The sequence below is a fragment of the Euphorbia lathyris genome, chromosome 1, assembly GCF_963576675.1.
Source record: "Euphorbia lathyris chromosome 1, ddEupLath1.1, whole genome shotgun sequence".
Taxonomy (NCBI): Eukaryota; Viridiplantae; Streptophyta; class Magnoliopsida; order Malpighiales; family Euphorbiaceae; genus Euphorbia; species Euphorbia lathyris.
The window spans coordinates 77,031,960-77,055,782 of NC_088910.1; the positions used below are offsets into that span (position 1 = coordinate 77,031,960).

The following is a 23,823-nucleotide window of genomic DNA, read 5'->3' on the forward strand; positions in this document are numbered from 1 at the left end:
AAGATTACAATTTATAGAAGTTATGTTTAGATTAAAGTTCATTTCAAGACTTGTTTTCACAAAGCAAGAAAATCACTTATAACTTTGATTAGATTATCAATGTGTAATAATTTATCGATTAATTCAACTTATTAGGCTTTAAACTGCAGACAATCTTTCCTTGATCGGCCTAAGATTGAATACTTTAATCAAATTGGTGTTTTATATTTGATTAATCAAGTTCTCGCAAATAACCAAATATAAATCCTAATTTGCTTAAGTGTACAACCAAGTTTTCATGGAAATAAGATTTGTTTAAAAAGGTTTTTATGAAAACACCAAATAAATTACTTTAAGAATATCGCTAGATCAGACTTAAAATAACACCAGTAAAAATGGAATTGCATTGAAAAGATAATTTATTAATTTGTTATGAATCGTCACAAGTTAACAGAGATGAAGAAGCTTGGACCATGGCTAACTAATTGAGTTCGGGGTTGTCAATCCTTTCCTCAACTTTGTAGGCTTGTCAGACCCTAGGGCGCCTCCTACACTGGTTCTTCTCACTGAATTCTCAGAATAGAAACTGGTCTGCCTCTACAGAGTGTAAACTCATCTTCGAACAAAAATCTAACTTAAGCTATAAGAACTACATATTGTATCTCAAACTATTTGCACAACTTGTAACTTTATAACAAGTTTGTGTAACTACAACCAACCATGAATTAGAACAAAAAAACATGAATTTTGAATTCCTTTCTCTATTTATAATGTTCCAAAAGGTGTGCTTGAAGGGACATATCCATTGGTGAAGAGTCGCCTCTATCCGGATGAAAGAACGCGCCGTTTGGAAATTAACACATGTAAAATGTGTCTTACAAAGTTTTTGTCTCTGTAGAGATTTCAGGAATCTCTACTGCGGCTTTGGGAAGAAGAAGAACTGGCTGAATTTCGCGTTTTTGGCAAATGAAAACGCGTGTCGCGACCGAGATAATGAGAATCTCGGTCGCGACAGACACTCCGTGTCACTTCCTTATTTTGATTCCAAAATCTCTGGCGCGACCTCTGAAATCTCGTATGCATCTTTCACAAAAAACTTGATTTCTTACTCGTATTTGCTCCATTTTTGCTCCTATTTGGAATTTTCCAAATAATTAACACCTTGCACATAACACTAGTACAGAAATAGCTTATAGCCACGCCTTATTAGCCACGGTTGTTTGAAAAATCATGGCTACAGGTAATTGGCATCGGTTATATAAAAAACCGACTCAAATAATAGGTTATTAGGGTCGGTTTTTTAAAAAAACCGACTCTAAATGTGTTTTTTTAAATTGCCCGCATTTGGAGAAGTTATTGGTGTCGGTTTTTCAATAAACTGACACCAATGAGCCGGTTATTAGGGTCGGTTCAAGCTTGAACCGATGCTAATTACTATTGTCAATGGGGTCCGTTCATTGAAAACCGACACCAATTAAAGTCCCATTTACACATTACGTATCTTTCTCCTCTCTCCTTTGCGCAAAAACCACAGCAGCCTCCTCCTTTCTCTCGTTTGCGCAAAAACCACCATGTTTTGAGTTTGAGTTTGAAGTTTCATCCACACTGATTAGGTTTCGTTCGTGTTTCGGTTGTGGTAGAAGCAACAGAAAAGAGGTAAGTGAATGGGTTCGTGTTCTATCTTCTGGGTTTCTGGGTTTCTAGGCTTAATTGTTACATGGGTTCGTGTTCTATCTTCTGGGCTTCCTTTATAATTTCATATTCTGTATTCTTTCTTATGGGTTTCCTTTATTATACATGTTCCATCTTCTGGGTTTCATTCTTCTGGTTTTGTTTATCATATGAGTTTCATATGTTCTGATTTTGGTGGATTCGAGTTCGTCTTGGTGTTCTTTGGAGTTCGAAGTTCGTGTTCGATTTCGATTTCGGAGGCGGGTTAGATTTCTATTGCTGAGATTTTGAACACCCTACCTAGGCATACTCTATACTTTCTCAATGATGCTTAAAGATAAGGGTTTAAGAGGAGGGGTTAGTAAGGATTGAAGAGCTGATTCTTCCTTCCCCTACGTTGTTTTATTTAAGCTTCACAACTCTCAGTACAATTCGTTTCCTATAATTGTTCGAATATAAATGCATATCCAATTCGCTATGTTATTCCAAATTGACAGGTTGAGATTGCTATTCCGGAGCTGAACCCAGAAATGGTAACTATTTTTTTTACGGAGTTCCCTATAAATTTAGTTGGACTTGACCATATGTTATAATGCACAGGATGTTTATCGCATAGGTACCTTGATGGAATTGGTTCGGGTTATTGCTCTTTCATTTGCTGATGATGGAAAACATGTCAAGGTAATTAGAAGTCAATGACATAATTCGGCATATGCTGCTTGCTTTTCCTTTCTTTTCTTTTTATCTGATTACTCAGAGATTTCTATGTTAGGTCTGTGTTCAAGGTTCTATAAGGCAAGGCGCCCTTGCTAGAATGCCTCTGCAGCTTTCAGGCACTAGAAAGATTTTTGGAATATGTGGATTGGGGAGATTATGGAGCTCTTGGAACCTTTATCCAAATCGGTTCTATAGGTGCGGGATATACTGAGCCTTTTGTGTCACTCTCTGCTCTATCTATATCTTATTTTTCTGCTGTTGATTCGTGGTGTCATACATATAGGACTTATCCTTTACATCATATGTCCAACATGTTGATGCATGCCCACTCATATGCATTCAAAATAGTTTCTCTTCTTAAAAGTAAATGCACCTTTAGTTACATAAACTTGTGCAAACCAGAATTATTTTGGCAGCTATCTTGTTGAATTAAATTAATCAAATCATGTATCATTTTGGTCAATCCACAATTTCAAGCATATATGGCAATTTCTATTAGAAAATAGGGGGTATTTGATGACTCATTTGCATATTTTTCATGTTCAAAAGCTGTTCATTTGTAGAAAACAGAGCTAATATGTTTGTAATAATGTAAGCATGGTATGGGTTTTGAGGTATGGTCTCCTCTTCTTCTATGTATATATATATATGTATTGTAACAAGTTAAAATATATCAATTCTAGGCTCTAAATCTACATGGTATCCCATGGATTCCTCTCTAGTTCCATGGTCTGTAACAATGTTCATATGCATAAAGTTTGTAGCAAATTAGTTCAAAGAAATTTACTGTGATTTGTGTGTGTATTGTTGGTCCCTTATAACGTTACAAGTATAGTTCCAAGGGGGGGTTAGGAACTATTTAAAAAAATTTAAGCTAGGGCAGACTTCTTTTTCGTGAGAAAAAGGTTTGGACAGCGGCGCTGAGTGAATAGCAAGATACTGGCTTAGTCAACTAGTGACTAGGTCAGTTTCTTTACTTGAGTCAGGTTGTCATCCTGACTTGCTCAGAGCTCTCGGCCAATCAGATTTGAGTATCTTCTGTCCTCGGTCAGCTTTTGGTCAGCTCGGCAGAATGTCTCTCCATTTATGGTAATGTCAACTAGACATCATACCGTGTCTTCTGAACTTTACCTAAAGTGGAAACACTTTGTCTGGAAGTTGTTCTTAGCCAGCTGCTGTCTTGTACTGTTTGTCGAATCAACTCAGCAGCTTCGTCCCGAAGTTGTTCCTTGAAGGTCTTCTAGATCCTTCTCTTGCTGAGCTGCGTTTTGTACATAACGACAGCGTTTTGACATACGCGGGCTGAGTTGCCTTAAACTGTTTGACTTGGGCTTTGACTTCCGTATTGGGCTTGGGCCTTTTAATCTTGTGTCTTATAAATAATTTAACTCAACATTGAACAAACACATTAGTAGAATAAATCAAAGCATTTAAACTTAGTGTGTTTAGAATATATTTTAATTATATTTAAACAATTTTGTCAAATCAAAATTATGTGGAAAGGTGTTTCAACAAACTCCCCCATTTTGATGTTGGCAAAACTATTCAGCGAAGAACTCAGTATTGAGCTCCCCCATGATAGTTGACCTACTATAACTTAGCAAACTCCCCCGTAAGGGTTGAGCTACTGACTTAGTTTTACTCTAAACATTTGAAGGTTTAATCGAGTAAGTCTAAGGTCAGTTTATAGATATAGGTCAGCTCATGGAACATATTCTATTTTACTCAGTGTTTAAGCGGAAGTTATAGCATTCAGAGAGCGCTGAGTAATTTGTTGTTCAATGAGTTTTATAAGACAATATTATACAAGCATATAAGTCAATATAAGTTAATGTCAAACATGTTATCAGCATTGGGTACAGTCAACAAGTTTTATAAGCATTAAACATGGTTGATGTAATTGAAGATACATAATGATTTAATACTCAGCATCATAGATAATAACTCATAACTCAGTTTTTTGGATAAACAGATGCAAGTATTGATATTACTAGAAGTAGTCAGTGTTTACAGCAAAAGATAAAAAAAACATAACATAACACATAGAGACTACAAACACATAGCATAACTGAGCTAGCCTAAATTCTATTTCTTTCTCTTTTGCTTGGACTGACTATGCTCATGCTGTGTTCTAGCTTGTTCTTTCTCCCCCGTTTTGTCAGCATCGGGAGGAGGAATCCTAAAGGCGTCGGTTAAGACGGATCTGGTCAGTTCTGTGGACAGCTCCTTAAGTCTATCTGCGCTTTCGTTGACACCATCAAAAATAGCAACTCCATTATCTGAGACCTCGGAAGGTATATTAAGTTCAGCAGCGCTGATCATGCTTACTATGAAAGCTTGAGATTTTCCTACCCAGGTGAGTGCATCAGTCAGACCAGCAATGACTTGATGAAAAGTCTTCAGTAAGGATGTGTCATAGTATTGACGCTGAATATTGGTGTGACGTATGTGATTGAAGGTTTGTCTGGTGATAGACAGCATTTCATTTTGCTTCATAGCGTCAGTATCCATCTCTTGCTTGTTCAAGTTTAACAGTCGAACAGCCTCACCAATTTGCTCCACGGAGCATTGAGAATAGGAGACCATTTGCTCATTGGTCTTGATTTGCTCGGTGTGAAGCTGAGCAAAGAGCATTTTAACTTCATCAGAAGTTGCATAGCGCGTGTTCGCAGCTGACAGCGTCTGAACTTGTTCTTGAAGAACGTTGAGATGTTGAACTATTGTCAGCTGGATCTCAGCCAGCTTTGCGATGGAATCCTGCTTAGCTTGTTGTGCTTGAAAGGTAACGATGACACTCAGCAAGTCCTTGAATCCCTTAACTTCGTTGAGAAGCTGGGTTACATGGGAGAGCTGAGTTGTCTCAGCAGTAGAAGACCCAGCAGCAAGTTGAGTGGTTTGATGAAGGTCTTTGATCAGTGTTTGCACCGAGTCGATGATTCTTTTTCCAGACTCGGTAGCATGCAAGTAGCGAAGAGGGCCTTCATTAACTTACAGTGTTGCCTCAGTATGACCGGTTGGAAGAGGAGTTAGAGGAATAACGTGGTCAGTGACTGGAAGTGTGTTTCCAATCTGCACTTGAGGTTCTGGTAGAGTTGATTGATCGGCAGATGTGTTGATTGGAGAAGAGGTAATTCTAATGCTGTCTGTGCTGACTGGGGCAGGAATGTTTTGAGTCAGCACAATGCTTGGATTGACAGTATTTACAGGAATTGACTCAACTTGACTTGTTGAGTTGGCGGAAGCATTCAAGTCGGTGTGTTCCTTTGGTGAAGAAACAGAGGCTTGCTTTTCAAGTGAAGCTGATGGAGTAGAAGTTGGTTGTTTTCTGAAAAATTTCAGCTTGAGTTTTGAAGGGTCTTGGGTCGGTTTCTGGATAACAAAGTCAGGGACAGTTGGAAGAGGAGTGTCAGTGACAGACTTCTGACTTGCCTTGATTAATCTTCTTCTTGGAGGAGGAGCGTCAGCTTGTATAGATTCTCCTGAGTGAGAGGGAGAAGTTTCCTCTTGATCAGCATTAAGCTGGTCAGCTGGTTCTTGTCCTTGATCATCATTGTGTTGGTCAGGTTCTTGTTCAGCAGCCAACCCAGTATTGGTTGGCTCAGCATCAACCTCACTAGCTGTTTCCTCAGTGTCCTCAGCGTCATCCTGACCGCCTTCTACTTCTTGTTCTTCATCTTCTTCACTATCACCATCTAACTCTTCCTCAACTTGTGCAATGAACTGATCGTCCAGATGCACCTCATCTTCTTGATGCTCAGCTATAGTTCCTAGACACTATGTGTAGTGAGAATCACCAGGAACTACTACGTCAGTAGGTATAGCATCAATGGGAGTCAGTGTAGAAGACTTCTGCTTCTTTTGAGGTTGCTCATCCTCAATTTCAGGCTCTTCTTGCCTGCTCCTTTTCTCAGCTGACTTAGGTCTTTCCTGACCTGGTTCAGCAGCTGACTTTGACTTCTTGGTCTGAGGCTCAGACTTCTTGGAAGAGGTCACAACAGCTTTCCTCTTGCGGGCAGCTGGAGCCTTTGTCCTTTGGCTTTGCTTTGGAGCTGTTTCCTCAGCTTGTTGTTCAGCAGCAACTTTTCCTTTCTTTAGTGGCTGGTTGAACTTCAAAGCCCTCAGCGATGCAGCTGTTATTTCAGATCCTCTAGCTTTAACTTCATCATTTAGGTCTATTTGATGATCAATGAGGATCCTGGTGATGAGCGATCCCAACCTGAGAGTTCCAGTGCTCCTTATGAACCCAGCAATCAAGAATACTGGCATGTTGATAGGCGTATATGTCAGCATATGCCATATAAAGCATTGCTCGAAATTTGTCGCTGAGCTGGTGCAGTTTATCTTTGGGTAAATAAAGTAGGTCAGCAGGTAATGAGCCATCTTTTGGTGCTGACCCATGGATGAACTTGAGACTTCTCCAGAATGACCAGGGGGCTTGCAAAAGTTGACTTCATAGTTAGTGTCATCCTGATCTCCAGTTCTTCTCAGTTTTGCTCCCTCATTTTTCAGCTTTAGCAAATTCGCCAAATAGGTGGGATTGATGAAAATCGTTTTCCCCCTTACCACTGTTGTTAAGTAGTCCTGGTTATCGTCAGCGACTAAGAGATTGTGGTAGAACTCCCTTACCAGGTCAGGATAGGTGTGATCCCTAATGGAGAACAGCTCTGTCCATCCATTTTGCGATATCCATTCGCAGAAGGGTTGTTCGGATGTCACGAAGGCCTCAGACACCCATCGCGAGAAGTCTACTTCCCATTCGCTAATGTTATCAAATACCTTGGTATAGGTTCTGATTTTGGTCGGTTTTCCTTTGGAGGAGGTAGCTTGCCCAGTTTTGCCTTTGCTCGGCGTAGTGACCTTGGTGGTTTCAGGCACAGAAGTTTGCCTGGAGGGTTCATCGGAGCTGGTCTTAGGGTGACCGGCACCGGAGATGTTGACGGAAACTCTAGTCATTATATCAGAAAGAGGATTGGGAAGCTTTGAGAGTCTGAGAGAGAGAGAGAATGCTTTGCCAAAGAATTCGGTAAGTGTAAAGAAAATAAAGAATGGGGATTTACCCATTATTTATAGCGATGAAGTGTGGATCTTATCGAATCCATGTGTCAGTTTTGCCTTGGGATTGTCAACCGACAAGGATCCTGGCTTTTATGACACATTCGGCGCATACGTCATCCTAGGTGGCTATTCGCGTGCTTTTGCATTTAATGCAACGGATCTAACACTCAGCGTTTAGAATACTAAGCGTTTTATATTCTGAGTGGTCAGTAGTATATGAAAGGATGATTTTTCAGTTTGAAAATTACTACTCGGTGTGCATATTTACTCAGTATTGATATGTTAAGTACTCAGCATAACAATCACTCAGCATGCATAACTCATTCAGCATAGTAATTCACTCAGCATAAATTAACATTTTAGAACAGGAATTTACTGAAGAGGATTAAACATACCAATGGCTTCTCTCAGTATACTGAACTGTTCACGAGCCAGTGGCTTTGTGAAGATATCAGCAAGCTGCTCATCCGTTGGGACGTAGGTCAGCTTTATCTCACCTTTGAGTACATGGTCTCTAATGAAGTGATGCCTTATGCTGACATGCTTCATTCTGCTATGTTGAATTGGGTTCTTTGATAGATCAATTGCACTTTTGTTGTCGCATTTGACCTTAATTGTCTTTGTTTGAACACCATAGTCTTCAAGTTGTTGCTTAATCCATAGGACTTGAGCAACACAGTGACCAGCAGCAATGTACTCAGCTTCAGTGGTAGACAAGGCTACTAACGCCTGCTTCTTGCTGAACCAAGATACAAGACAGCTTCCTAAGAAATGACATCCTCCAGAGGTGCTTTTCCGTTCTAGCTTGTCTCGACCATAGTCAGCGTCAGTGTATCCAACGAGTGTAAAACCATGAGTGTTGGGATACCATAAACCTGCGTTCACTAAGCTTTGCAAATATCTAAGGATTCTTTTTACAGCTATGTAATGAGATTCCTTAGGGTTAGATTGATATCTAGCACAGTAGCATACTGAGAACTGAATGTCCGGTCTACTTGCTGTTAAGTAAAGTAGAGAGCCTATCATACCTCGATATAACTTGTTGTCTACTGACTTACCATTCTCATCATCACACAGGACAGTGTCAGTGCCCATAGGAGTGGATATTGGCTTGCAATTTTCAAGATCATATTTCTTCAATATCTCCTTGGCATATTTAGCTTGACTGATGAAGATGCCATTCTTTCCTTGTTTGATTTGAAGTCCAAGGAAGAAGTTGAGTTCTCCCATCATAGACATTTCAAACTCAGTCTGCATTTGCTTACTGAATTCCTTGCACATTGACTCATTAGTAGCACCGAAAATAATATCATCAACATATATTTGAGCCAGCAGGGTATCTTTACCCTTTCTCTTAATGAATAAGGTTGTATCAGCTTTACCCCTGACATAGTTTCTAGTCAGCAGGAAACTGGTCAGCCTCTTATACCAAGCACGTGGTGCTTGCTTGAGGCCATACAGAGCCTTTTTGAGTTTATAAACGTGGTTTGGGAATTTAGGATCCTCAAACCCTGGAGGTTGATTAACATAAACTTCCTCGTTTATAACTCCATTAAGGAATGCACTCTTAACATCCATTTGAAACAGTTTAAAGTTCATGTAAGATGCATATGCACATAAAATCCTAATAGCCTCTAGCCTTGCCACTGGGGCAAAGGTCTCACCGTAGTCAATACCTTCTTGCTGACTGTAGCCCTGAGCTACAAGCCTTGCTTTGTTCCTGACTACGTTTCCTTGCTCATCCAGCTTGTTGCGGAAGACCCATCTTGTTCCAATGGTCTTCTGACTCCTTGGATGTGGCACTAGCTCCCATACACCGTTTCTTCTGAATTGATCAAGTTCCTCTTGCATTGCACTCATCCAGAATTCATCTTCCTCAGCATCAGCGAAGTTCTTGGGTTCCTGAACTGAGACGAAGGCTACATTGCTGAGGTACCTCCTGAGTTGGTTTCTTGTCATCAGGGTATTCTCAGCGGCATTAAGGATTGCACTCTCTGAGTGCCCTCTTGGAATCCTTATCTCTTTGGGTAGATTGATGTCTTGTGCTGTTTCTGTTTCAACAATCTCTGCAGGTGAAGACTGGTCAGTGAAAACAATATTTGGTTCACTTTTACCTTTGGTCAGCCCTTGAGGGAATGACTCAGCAGCTGTATCTTGATCAGCGGGTGCTGAGTGTGGATCATCCTCGGTCAGCGGCAGATATCTTCCTGCAGGGTTAGTTTCGTCGAACTCAACATGTACTGACTCTTCTAAAACTTGAGTTCGTTTATTGAAAACTCTGTATGCTTTGCTGTTTTTTGAGTAGCCTAAAAAGATAGCTTCATCAGCTTTTGAGTCAAACTTAGCTAGGCTATCCTTAGTGTTTAAAATAAAACATTTACAGCCAAAGGCACGAAAGTATCCAATGTTGGGCTTTCGTCCTTTCCAAAGCTCATAGGGGGTTTTCTTTAGTATAGGTCTAACAAGAGCCCTATTAAGAATATAGCATGCTGTGTTAACAGCTTCTCCCCAAAAGTACTTTGGAAGCCTATGCTCACTCAGCATTGTCCTGGCTATTTCAACCAGTGTTCTGTTCTTCCTTTCAACAACCCCATTTTGTTGAGGCGTTCTAGGATCGGAAAAGTTATGGTCAATGCCACTGGCTTCACAGAATTCAACAAACTGTTGGTTTTTGAATTCTCCACCATTATCACTTCGGATGTGAGCTAGTTTTAGGTCTTTATCATTTTCAAGTTTTCTAACCAAATTTGAAAATGTCTCAAAGGTCTCATCCTTGCTACTCAGCAAGATGACCCAAGTGTACCGAGAGAAGTCATCTACAATGACCAAGGAAAATCTTCTTCCACCCAGACTCAGCGGCTGGACTGGACTGGACCGAAGAGATCCAAGTGTAGTAATTCTAACGGACGCTTAGTTGAGACAATGTTTTTGCTATGAAAAGATTGTTTGGTTTGTTTTCCAGCTTGGCAAGCGTGGCATAATTGATCTTTTTCAAATCTAAGTTCAGGCAGTCCCTCAACCAATTGCTTTCTTGCTAATTTGGCCAGGAGGTCCATGCTTACATGACCAAGTCTCCTGTGCCATAGCCAGAAATTTTCGTCCTTTGAAACTAAGCATACAGTTTTTGAAAACTTTTTCTCTAAGTCTAGCATAAAGACATTATCAGTCCGAGGGGCAGTTAAAATTAACTCATTTGTTTTTCCCTCGTATATTTTACATCCAGTAGCATCAAATATAACTTTTCTCCCATTGTCACATAGCTGAGCTACGCTGAGTAAGTTATATTTGAGTCCGCTGACTAGGGAGACTGACTCAATAGTAGGATTAACTCCGATGGTTCCTGACCCTACTATCTTACCCTTTTTGTTGTCTCCAAAACTTACGCTTCCTCCTCGTTTACGCTCAAATGTGATGAACTGAGTTTCATCACCAGTCATGTGCCTCGAGCATGCGCTGTCAATATACCACATTCTTGACTTCTCAGCACACCTCAGGCTTACCTGCATTGTAACTAGTTACTTTTAGGTACCTAATTCTTTTTGGGTCCTTGCTTGTTAGGTTCAACAGGTAAAGCATCATATTTTATTTTATGGCGGCATACTTGGACAGTATGGCCATTCTTTCCACAGAAGTCACAGCTGACCTTCCGTTTAGGATTTCTCACTGACTGGTCAGCACCCCAGTGTTGAGCGTGCCAGCACACCTTTGTGGTGTGTCCTTTCTTCCCACAGAAGTCACACTGGACATTCTGCTGGGGATTCCATCTCTGCTGACCAGTACTTCGGTACTGAGCATTCAGAGGAATATTTCTTTTGTTTTGAACCTTTAGTTGGTTTTGGATATTTGTGACGTCCTTTCTCAGTTTCTTTGAATCTGATTGGACTTCAGAGACAGACTTATGTATGATCTCCATATTATCATGCAAAGTTGAGTTGTCTTGAAGAAGGAATCTGAGGTCACTTAGCTTGACCTCTTCAACCTCGTCACAGCGCCTGCTGAGTGCTCTAATTTTCTTATTACACTTCTTAACAAGTGTATAGAGGTCGCTCAGGGCATTACCCATTTCGTTTCTGAGCTGGGAAAGTGATATTACCTCATTTGATTGCTCCTCATCATCAGATGCAATGGAGGGGTCAGTATGCTCAGAGACGCACGGCTCAGCAAGTTCGTCAGCCATGAAGCAAATATTCGCTGACTCGGTGGCCTCAGCTTCTGTTGATGAAGACTCATCACTGTCGCTCCATGTAGCCACCATTGCCTTTTTGCCGTTCTTCTTATCCTTCCTCAGCGTGGGGCAGCTTGACTTGATATGGCCAGTTTGATGACATTCAAAGCATGTAATGGGCTTTGAGTTGTCTTTCTTGTATTTGCTGTCGCTGGACTCAGCTTTATACTTATCAAACTTTCTGTAAGGCTTCTTAGAATATTTGTCATTCTTTCTGAACAGCCTTTTCATCTTCCTTGTGAACATAGCCATCTCCTCATCATCTGTTGAGCTCCCATCAGTGGAGTCAGCTTTCATGACAAGAGATTTCTGCTTCTTGTCTTCAGACTTTTCCTTCACCTCGAAGTTTTTCATTGATATCTCATGGGTCAGCAACGAGCCGATGAGTTCGTCATATTTGTAGGTGGTTAAGTCCTGAGCTTCCTCAACAGCGGTCTTCTTTGCTTGCCAGTCTTTAGGAAGACTCCTGAGTATCTTTTTGACTTGTTCCTCCTCAGTGAAGATCTTCCCAAGTCTCTTGAGCTCATTGATGATGTTGGTAAACCTTGCATTCATGTCAGATATACCCTCATCATTGTTCATTTCGAACAGCTCGTACAGTCTCATCTGCTGGTTCACCTTGGACTCCTTTACTTTATTGGTTCCTTCGTAGGTGACCTCCAGCTTCTTTCAGATCTCTTGCGCCGACTCACAACCTGAGATTTTATTATATTCTGCACCATCGAGCGCACAGTGAAGCATATTTATAGCCGAAGCATGATTTTGTAGCTTCTTGAGATCATCCTCTGTCCATTTGGCCTCAGCTTTAACAACTGTTTGGCCAACCACAACTTCGACAGGTACAAATGGACCTTGGACTATAGATAGCCAGACACTTATATTTGTAGCCTGAATGAAATTTTTCATCCTATTCTTCCAGAAGGTGTAGTTAGACCCGAAGAATAGGGGAGGCCGAGTAATGGATAGTCCCTCAGGTAAGATCTGAGTTGTTTGGTTTCCTGAGAGAAACCGAGTGCTGTTTTCGCCCATAGTGGGGATCAGCTCAAGGTGGTTAAACCTTTTACAGTGAGCTTTTAGGCTCTGATACCACTTGTTGGTCCCTTATAACATTACAAGTATAGTTCCAAGGGGGGGTTAGGAACTATTTAAAAAATTTTAAGCTAGGGCAGACTTCTTTTTCGTGAGAAAAAGGTTTGGACAGCGGCGCTAAGTGAATAGCAAGATAATGGCTTAGTCAACTAGTGACTAAGTCAGTTTCTTTACTTGAGTCAGGAGATAGCACTTAGAGTCTATTCCTGAGCTCGTATATTCAACGCGCACAACTCAGCTTGACCTCTTTACTTGGTCAGTTTTTGTTTAAGCAAGCAATAAATATATAAAGGAGTTAAAGGTTAGAAATATTTTATTCAGCAGATTTATCCAGGTTCGGCCTCCAAGCCTACGTCCTGTCCTCGGAACACGTTCCGAGATTTCGAATTCTCTACTGAGCTCTTTAACGGTAGAGCATCAAACCTTTTACAATCTTAGCAACTGAGTATAACAAGAGTACCTTCCTCTATACCTCTACTCAATCCTAATCTCTCGCTGAGTACTATAACCGAGTACTCAGCCTCTCCTTTCTAATCTCTAGAAATGATAAGTGTTTGTCCTAAACAATGATTGCTAAGACATCTTAGATGATTGAATAATCACTCTAGACTTTTACACAAAAGATATGAAATATAGTGTAAGATTGCTTTGCTTTTGCTTGGAGAACTTTTCGTAGAAATTTGGTCAGCGTAATGGCTTGATCAAGTTCTCTATTGAATGTAGCAACTGATGGCACTATTTATAGAGACGTCTGAGGCATCGGTTCATTTCGAATTTCGAAATAACCGTTGGAGGGAAACGGCTTCCTGTCGTTGTCATCCTGACTTGCTCAGAGCTCTCGGCCAATCAGATTTGAGTATCTTCTGTCCTCGGTCAGCTTTTGGTCAGCTCGGCAGAATGTCTCTCCATTTATGGTAATGTCAACTAGACAGCATACTGTGTCTTCTGAACTTTACCCAAAGTGGAAACACTTTGTCTGGAAGTTGTTCTTAGCCAGCTGTTGTCTTGTACTGTTTGTCGAATCAACTCAGTAGCTTCGTCCCGAAGTTGTTCCTTGAAGGTCTTCTAGATCCTTCTCTTGCTGAGCTGCGTTTTGTACATAACGACAGCGTTTTGACATACGCGGGCCGAGTTGCCTTAAACTGTTTGACTTGGGCTTTGACTTCCGTATTGGGCTTGGGCCTTTTAATCTTGTGTCTTATAAACAATTTAACTCAACATTGAACGAACACATTAGTAGAATAAATCAAAGCATTTAAACTTAGTGTGTTTAGAATATATTTTAATTATACTTAAACAATTTTGTCAAATCAAAATTATGTGGAAAGGTGTTTCAACATGTATGTCTTCAGAAAAGGTTACATTTATCATTAAGCAAGGCAATAAGATCTTTTATTCAGCATTTATAGTTGTTTGAGTTTCACATAATACCATTTTTTCCTTATCTCTTGGCCTTTCTCTGTTCTCTTATTTTAGTATTATTATTCATGGTTTACATCAAGATTCAAACAAACATGTGCTTGGCATATAGTCAATCATTCTCTAGCACACTTTCTTATTTGTTGTGGTATTTATTAATTTAAAAAATTCAAAACATTAACGATTTACTAATTTCCACAATAGAAATAAGAAAAGAAAACATGTACTCACTTGTTATTGCATCATCTGTTACTAAATGAAAATAGCATTATTCAACTTTTGATAACGATGTTCATACATAACACACTTTTTTTTGTGTCATGCAATCATTATAACTTATAAGTCAACAATCTGCATACATAATATACTTTGTTTTTTCTTATTTATTTATATTTTCAAATAGTTTACTAATGTGCGTCTGGTTTAAACAAAAAGTGTCATGTAATTATTTTTATGCCATTTAATTTGAATGCTAAATATGTTGGGAACTATCAAAGAACCATTTTACCCAACCCAAAATCTTGAAGCATATACAACAAGAATGGCTATGGCTTGAAGCATATACAATACAGACTCATCTTATCATGTGTTGAAACTCTAACAACTGGAGTTTCCAGGATTTGGACCCTCGACGACTTGGTCTAAAAGGCTCTAATACCATATCAAGGAACTATTTGACCTAAAAGCTTCAGTTGATAGGTCAGGCACAAGAATATTTTATTATTATTATCTCTGACTGGAACAAAATTGAAGGTTCAAAGTTTAGTGTCCATGCATGTATTGTCTTGGAAATTTTACAGAGCATCAATTTGTGGGACATAAATGGCATCTGTTTTTGGTGGGAGCATTTGTATTTTTCTAGGTGACTTGCATTGTGATACATGGTTAGAAAAGCATGTTTTATTTTTCCGTTGAGTCCGCACACGTCCTGCTATGTTACCCTCAGAACCATTTACGTCCTGTTATTTTGAATCCCACTTCATTTCTATGGTTTATCTTTTGTTTCGTGGATTTTGTATGAAAACTGAACTTATGCACGTTTGTATGTATGGCAGAAGTTTTAGCCTCAAGTCATCTGTTTCAGTTTGTGGGTATTTTATCCTATTTTGTCACTTTACTGAGATTTTAGCTTATTTATTTTTGTTTGTGTACATCTCTTTCATTGTTTTTTAGATGCTTTGGATTCTGAACGGCAACCATGCCATTCTCAATATGAATTGGAGAAATGCTGCTAAAGAGAACTGTTACTAATAGTGTTTCCGTTTCTGTTTACTGCAATATATTTTATTTCCATAAAATATTAGATTTGCATATTAATTTGACCCTCTAACTTGATCTTTGAGATCAAGTAGTATGGCTTTCTAATGGTAACACCTGCAGTTTTGAACAAGATTAATGACCATAAAAGATAAGTTGAAGGGTCAAAATTGTAATAGAGTTTGAACTCGTGAGTAATTCTCATTAATGAAAGAGTATAAATACATGTGGTTACCTATAATTATGCTAAGAGATAATTACAGAATAAATTACAGTTAATCAAATATAATCTTCCTAAACAGAATATTTACATATCTATCACACCCCCGTAGTCGAAACCGGAGGAGGTCGGACGTTGAGACTAGTCCGAAAATCATCAAATAAAGCTTGAGGAAGACCTTTGGTGAAAATGTCGGCGATCTGATGTCGAGAAGGAACATGGAGAACTCGAACTTCGCCTTTTGCGACCTTTTCACGTACAAAATGTATATCCATCTCAATGTGTTTGGTCCGTTGATGCTGAACAGGATTATCAGATAAGTAAACGGCACTGACATTATCACAGTAGACCAAGGTGGACTTGTGAATAGGACAGTGGAGCTCGAGGAGAAGATTCCGGATCCAACAGGTTTCAGACACAACATTAGCAACACCTCTATATTCTGCTTCAGCACTAGAACGAGAAAGAGTCGGTTGACGCTTAGCAGACCAGGAAATGAGATTGTCACCAAGAAACACACAGTATCCAGAGGTTGACCGGCGGGTGTCAGGGCAACCACCCCAATCAGCATCAGTGTAAGAGACAAGAGAACTCAAGGAAGAGGAAGTGAGAGTGAGGCCAAGATCCATGGTACCCTTTACATATCGAAGTATCCGTTTGATGGCGGCCATATGCTGAGTTTTGGGATCATGCATAAACAAACAAACTTGTTGAACCGCATAGGAGATATCCGGTCGAGTAAGGGTCAAATACTGCAAAGCACCAGCAAGACTCCGATATTCTGTAGGATCATGGTATGAAGTGCCCGAATTGATACTGAGTTTTTGTTTAGTGTCCACTGGAGTAGCACAAGGATTAGAAGAAGTGAGGCTAGCTTTCTCAATAATGTCTGAAGCATACTTTCTTTGAGAGAGGAACAGGGCACCTGGTGTGCGAGAAACTGAAATACCCAAGAAATAGTGCAAAGGACCCAAATCCTTCATAGCAAACTCAGAACTCAATTTGGTCATAATGGAAGATCGTAAAGAATCAGAAGAAGCAGTAAGAACAATATCATCAACATACAGTAGTAGATAAGCAACATCGCTTCCTTGACGGAAGACAAAAAGAGAGTGATCAGAGATACTATGAGAAAATCCCAATGTAGAGAGGAAGGATGCAAACCGTTGGTACCAAGCCCCAGGGGCCTGTTTGAGCCCATAAAGTGACTTCTTGAGCAAACAAACATGATCCGGATAGTTAGGGTCGCGAAAGCCCAATGGTTGATGCATATAAACAGTCTCATTAAGATCACCATGTAGAAAAGCATTCTTGACGTCAAGTTGATGGAGGCCCCAATTTTTAGAAAGTGCAATGCTCAATACTGCTCGAATGGTAGCTGGTTTAACAACTGGACTGAAAGTTTCTCTACAATCAATGCCAACCAATTGATTTGAACCATTGCCAACAAGACGAGCTTTATGTCTCTCAAAGGAGCCATCTGCATTAAGTTTGTGCCTGAAAATCCACCAACTACGAAGAACATTAGCATTAGAAGGACGGGGTACAAGGACCCACGTCTTATTTTTAATAAGAGCCTCAAATTCATCGGTCATGGCATTTTTCCAATTGGGGTCGCGTAATGCAAGGGAAGGGTTAGAAGGAAGGGGAGATATGGTGGTAGAAGCATGAAGGTTAAGTCGACGGATGGGTTTGTAAATTCCATCCTGTGCTCGAGTTCTCATGGAATGAGAGGGAGCAAGTGTCTGTGGTGAAAGTGGAGAGGCTGTTGACATAGGGGAAATAGAAGCAAAGGGAGAATTAATTAAAGGGGAGGGCTGGGCCGTGGGAGAAGGTGGGTCAGGAGAGAGGGTAGCGGGTGGACTGGGTAGTATGGGCTGGGCTTGTGCGGTAGAGGAGGAGGGAGGGCCTGGCGGGGTTGAGGGAGAAGATGGGCCAGGTGGGTTCTGTGGAGGAGAAGTCGTAGGTGGGCTTGGAGAAGTAGGAGGTAATTGTGGGTGGATATAATTAATGGCAGGGGAAGGAAATGTAGAATTAATGGATGGTACATTTGAAGGGCAGGGAGTAGAGGACGTGGTAATCAGTTTTGCAAACGGGTAAATGCATTCATCAAACGTAACGTGCCGGGAAACAATGATTTTCCGAGTAGACATATCATAACATTTAAAACCCCGGTGATTAGACGGATATCCCAAGAAAACACAAGGTGTGGAACGGGGTTGAAGTTTAGTGCGAGAAGGGGAAAGGATAAGTGGGAAACATAGACATCCGAAAGTTCGTAAATGAGAGTAGCTCGGGTGGCGTTGATATAGAATTTGAGTAGGAGAAAAATAATTAAGAATTTTGTGGGGATAGATATTTAGAAGATAAGTAGCATGGTCGAGAGCATGATGCCAAAATGAGAGAGGAATGGAAGCGTGAGAGAGGAGAGTTCGTATGACATTATTAATAGTACGTATGGTGCGTTCCGCTTTACCATTTTGAGGGGAAGAGTAAGGACAGGAGAAGCGAAATTGCATGCCATTCAATTTACAAAAATCATGAAATTGAGAATTATTATATTCCCCACCATTATCACATTGAAAAGTCTTAATTTCCCGTTCAAATTGTGTACGGACAAAATTACGAAAAGCAAGAAAAACCGAATAGACTTGGGATTTATTAGATAGTGCGAAAGTCCACAGAAAATTAGTATAGTCATCTAGAAAGAGGACATAGTAACGATGACCATTAGAGCTGAACGTGGGAGAAGTCCAAATATCACTATGTACGACATCAAATGGCATGCAAGAGAAATTATTAGACGCATAAAAAGGAAGTTTAACTTGCTTTCCATAAACACAAGAAGAACAAATAGAGGCATCCAAAGATTTATTACAATCAATCAAACCATTATTTTTAAGGGTGCTTAAAATACTAGCCCCAGGATGTCCTAAACGATTGTGCCAAGTGCGATAAGATAAAGCAGAAAAAGCAGAAGGTGAAGAAAAATGCGAAGAAAAATTAGATGTCACTGGATAAAGGTCACCGGTGCTATTACATCTCATGATATGCATCCTCGTTTGCAAATCCTTCACAGAGAAACCAAAGGGATCAAATTCCACAGACACGTTATTATCAACAGTAAATTTACGTACAAAAATTAAATTTTGGATTAGCTTAAGGGCATGCAAAACATTGGTTAAGGCTAAGGATTTTGATTTAGTAGGCAAATTTGCAGTACCAACACCAATTATAGGAATGCAATGACCATTACCGACGATTATACTATTATTGTGACTCTTATTAAAATAAGAAGTGAGGTTACCTTCACTCGCCGTCATATGCGAAGTTGCACCCGAGTCCATGAGCCATGGTTGGGGAGGTTGGATGGTCATGGTGTGCAGTGCTGCGGCAATATCAGTTGGGCTGCAATTCTCAGCAAAATGGGCCTGCTGTGGACGGTCTCCAAGTATTCCTGATTGTGAAGATGGGCTAGGTGAAGATGGCAGTCCACGGTTTGGGCTTAGAAAAGGACCCTGCATTGTTGGGTATGGACAAGGTGGCGTGGCCCACTGTTGATAGTTGGCCCATGGTGGAAGAGCCCAAGGATTGAAAAATGCGGGATTAGGATGCTGTTGACCATGATAGCCGCGGTTGGTGTTACGGCTGCCTTGTCTTCTGCATGGTTGGACCTACCGCCATGACGACCGCCGCGGTGGTGACCGGACTGAGGAGAGAAAACCGGCTGAGGGGAAGCCGTGACTGGCGGAAACGCCGCTGTCGGCGAGTGGTCAGTAACGGAAAAAGCAGTCGGGTCCGAATTAGTCGCCGTTTTCTTCATACGAGCATTTTTTTCCAATACAAGCATCGAACGGACTTTGTAAAATTGTGGTAAGGTGTCACCATGACGTATTTGTGTCCCGACTGTTTCATAAGCATCCGTCAATCCTGAAATCAATTGGAGCACCAAACGATCATTAGAAACTGGAGAACCGACGTTTGCCAATTGATCCGATAAGGATTTGAGGTGTTGACAATAAGAAGAAGCGTCAGTGAAGTTCTCCATTTTGACAGCGGAAAACTCTTGCTCGAGATATAAAGCACGAGAGTTTTTATTATCGGAAAAGATGTCCTCAAGGCGGCTCCAAGCTTGAGCGGCGGTGGAATTAACTATAATGATGGTGTTGAGGAGATCATTAGATATGGTGCTATAAATCCATTGTAGAACAATGGCGTCAATACGAGACCACATACTCGGATTTTTAGTTTTCATAACGGACGAGGAAAATTCAGATTGATCGTCCGTGGAGGGAATGAGGTGATCAAGAACGAGAAACGCTTTCGCGTGAATCTTAAAGAGTTCCGACCAAGTAGTATATTGCCCCTTCTCTATGGTTAAGGTGTCTTTGATAAAGGAGGAGATATTGGTGATGGTGAGTGCGGGATGAAGCGGAGCGGGTGTGTTTTTGTCGGCCATAGTGTAGAGAAGGGGACGAGGAAGAACCAGGCAGATTCGAGAAGAAGGGGACAGAGATGCGGCCAAGGGAAGAGGATCGGCTAGGGTTTAGTCTCGTGATACCATAATAGAGTTTGAACTCGTGAGTAATTCTCATTAATGAAAGAGTATAAATACATGTGGTTACCTATAATTATGCTAAGAGATAATTACAGAATAAATTACAGTTAATCAAATATAATCTTCCTAAACAGAATATTTACATATCTATCAAATTGGACCTCTAAAATTTATTGTGGAACAAACTTGAATTTGAAACTAAGTTTGAATGAAGAAGAAGAATAAGAAGTTTCAGGTCCAGCTTACATGTCTGAGAATCCAATGCAGCAAAAGTATTGCCTAGCAGCTAGTAAACAGATGGTTGGGATCTTCTTATGTGTGTGGGTTAGATCTGACCTTTTTAAGCATATCTCTAATTAGAAGGCCTCTTATGTTGGTCGTGGCATTATGGTTTAACTTGGCAATAAGGTTAGTTAGACAAATTTATTATTGTTCATTGTTTGTCGGTAGAAGTTAACTGATTTTGAATGTAATTACTAAACTTGTTTTGTTTGTGTAATTTTGGTAAACAGGGCTCAATTTCGATAAGCATGACATTGTGCTTTTTATGTACTCACTTGACTTCGGGAGAGAAAGAAGGAGATGAAGTCAGAAGAAATTTGGATGTCACTGAAATATTAAAGAAAACTAGGTTTTCTCATTCCTGTCGAGGTCCTGAAAGTATATTCGATCATGAGTAAGTCTTCAGTCTCTACCTTTTCAAACACTAAATGTTAATTGATGCTAAGATTTCTTATCTCATTGCTAAAGATAGAGCAAACAGCTGGTCGTGTGTTCAAAGGATGGGAAGAAGGAAGGATATATTTCGCTCCAACATACTAGTACCTTAGAAATTCTGATGACTACGTTGTCCAAACCTCAAAATCCAAAGAGAAATGACGAACTCCTGCTTAGTAACATTTTTAATTAAGCATCATTCTACATATAATATAACATAATAGATACACTATATGTTTTTCATATTATTCAAAGTCGTTTTTGACTGACCCTGAATTCCCTTGACTCGATTCAAAATGTAGATTGAGAACTGAATTATATTCTTGTATAAGAAATGTAGATTAAGCAAAGATTAGAGAAGCTCAAAAGGGGGAAAGCCAAGGATTCACAATCTAGTAAAGTAAATTTTCTTTACTTCCCTTAGCCTTTCTCAGTATGCGCAGGTCTAGATAGACAAATAAAGCTTAGTGGTTTGACTATGAGAATGAGATTTATCTTTATTTTAGAAGGAAGCCAAAAAGTCTGCTTTGAAAAGAATTCAAGAGGTACTGATGGATGGAAAACCAGCACCATCTGTAGCATTAACAGATTTTAAGGAGGCAACAAAGCATCTTTATTTGCTTACCATGAAACCAATCATATATGTGGCAAATGCTGTAGAATCGGACCTTGCTATTCCTGAAAATAATCCACACGTTAGTCAAATGATGAATCTTGCATCTTAGTTGCAATCTGGACTAGTTTCAGTTTCTGCACAGGTTTATATATACCTTCATGAGATTTTATTCATCTCAGTGTATTTCACTGTCTATTTTCTTGGTGTCTTAATTCCTAACTGCAATGTGAGTTATGTAACTTGAGATGCTCAATGTTGTAGGTTGACTCAGAACTTATAGAGCTGCCATTTGAAGAAAGAACAGAATATGTGACAGAAAGTAATTTGACTTCAATATTATCAATTATGTAAAGTAATATTTTGATATTCTCCACAGGAACTAGAGCATGGACAATCCTAACAGGTTAGCCTGTTCTATTAATTTATGCCAACACTATTTTGATTAGTTCATCAATTTGGTAACTTCTATCTTAACTATTCTTCTTCTTCTTGCCTTTTAAGGTGGCGTATGATGATTTTGTTGCAGCTGCAGCAAGGGAAAAAGGACTTGTAAGTTGATTGCCCTTGACTGTGAAATTTACATTTGGATGTTCTATATCATTATTTTGGTTCTCTTAGATGCTTATTGTTTGCCACATTTAACCCTTATCTGAACTATTGTCTTGTATTTGTAGATTTCATTATGGCTGCCCTAGACCTTTTCTCCTTTGGAGTGTGCATCCTTTCATTTTGGGCGCATCAGGAGCTGGAATGCTATTAAGTTGATGCGTTAATAATGCCTATGCTTGCTGAAATACCCTTAGCGCATTTGCTAAACTACTACAACACTTGATTTTGAAGCAAGAGGCATACATGATAAAATGATATATTAGTTGATTTGAGTTAATGTATTAGTGTATTCGTGAATCACACAAACTTGGTTATCTATGCATAACACACTTGGTTATCTATGCATAATTGGTGTTTCAGATTTACTAATTGTAAACAACTCTGTTTCAGATTTACAAGTTATCTATGCATAATTAGATTATATGAGAATTAAGAAACATAGCCTTTTTTCTTACTTCTCTCACAATTAGGAAATTGGTGATAATAGTGTTTGCATGGATTTAATTAATGTTTCAGTAATATAACAGGATCAATCTTGATTACGGTAAACAATTGAGGGTAATTAATCTCGTTTACTGTTAATTACAAATAGAGCATGTCTAATTTGAATCTACTGCTGTAAAATTGCTAAAAACAATAACATTAGGGTCGGTTCTTTATAACAACCGACTCTAATATAATTAACATTAGACATGGTTGCAAAACAACCGAGTTTAATGATTAGAGCATTGGAGTCGGTTGTTACGAAAGACCGTGGCTAAAGACTCTTTTAGCCACGGTTTTTCGTAACAACCGTGGCCAAAATATAGGGCATTAGAGTCGGTTATATGTAATAACCGACTCTAATGCCCCTTTGGCCACGGTCGAACAACCGTGGCTAAAGACGTCAAGCATTTGCCATGCCTCCTTTGGTCACGGTTGTATAACCGTGGCTAATGACGGTAAATGACCGTGGCCATAGGCCATTTCTGTACTAGTGTAAGTAACAAATACCAACGTAAAATCTTAACGAAATAATATAATTAATATATATTTTACATGAAATTGAATACATTTATGCATGCTAATTTAGGTATATTTTGGGCTTATCATGCACAGACTGTTATTGGTAGAATCGTCATATCCCTAGAGCGATAAGAAGTCAGGTTGATACTGGCATTTACCTTTTCATATTAGGTTCAATATAATACGATCCTTCATCAGCTATATCCTCAAACAAATCTATAACTATGGAATAGGTCAAGTTATATATAATGAGACGTTTGTTTTACTTGTCCAGATAGAATTAACTCTGAATAGATAGGTTAAGATAAATCTCCATTTCTACCCTTAACCCTATCACCTTGCAAGGATTTTAAGTTAATTCTCCATAAGAGGCCATAGATATATCTCATATTTATCAGGATTGATGAATGGTTAATCTAACATTAACTATCCCACAATTACTTTATGTGATACTCAACGCCTGCTTGCACACACCCTAGGACCCTTCCTGTTATGGATCGTGTTAGAATAGAGTCTAAGCAATCACACCAATTAATTTTTGTTTGAGTCTGAGGATTATTTATAGCTACTAATACATTTGAGATGAACATGTGACATTAGATAAATCCATCCATTCTGTTATGTCAAGTCGGGTCCCCAATCCTAATGAACTCCTTCACCGGATCCATGTATCTGCCTAGATATCT

General features: G+C 39.6%; 1 protein-coding gene across 16 annotated transcripts; it reads left to right on the forward strand.

Moving 5' to 3' along the window:
• Positions 1 to 1,470: 1,470 nt before the first annotated feature.
• On the forward strand, positions 1,471 to 22,553 carry LOC136202576 (adenylate kinase 5, chloroplastic-like). Of its 16 annotated transcripts, XM_065993318.1 has the most exons (11): positions 1,471 to 2,007; positions 2,148 to 2,183; positions 2,251 to 2,331; positions 2,423 to 2,562; positions 4,503 to 20,598; positions 20,703 to 20,866; positions 20,941 to 21,307; positions 21,414 to 21,665; positions 21,785 to 21,926; positions 22,025 to 22,072; positions 22,198 to 22,553. In XM_065993318.1, the coding sequence occupies exons 1-5, from the start codon at positions 1,975 to 1,977 to the stop codon at positions 4,561 to 4,563; spliced, it is 351 nt and encodes a 116-aa protein (XP_065849390.1). In that variant the 5' UTR covers positions 1,471 to 1,974; the 3' UTR covers positions 4,564 to 20,598; positions 20,703 to 20,866; positions 20,941 to 21,307; positions 21,414 to 21,665; positions 21,785 to 21,926; positions 22,025 to 22,072; positions 22,198 to 22,553. The 16 variants fall into 16 exon arrangements, 13 of the variants coding, with proteins under 13 accessions (XP_065849390.1, XP_065849381.1, XP_065849367.1 ...); XM_065993309.1 differs by lacking the exon at positions 21,414 to 21,665; XM_065993295.1 differs by lacking the exons at positions 20,941 to 21,307; positions 21,414 to 21,665 and having other exon boundaries at positions 4,503 to 14,854; positions 15,329 to 20,598.
• Positions 22,554 to 23,823: the final 1,270 nt, after the last annotated feature.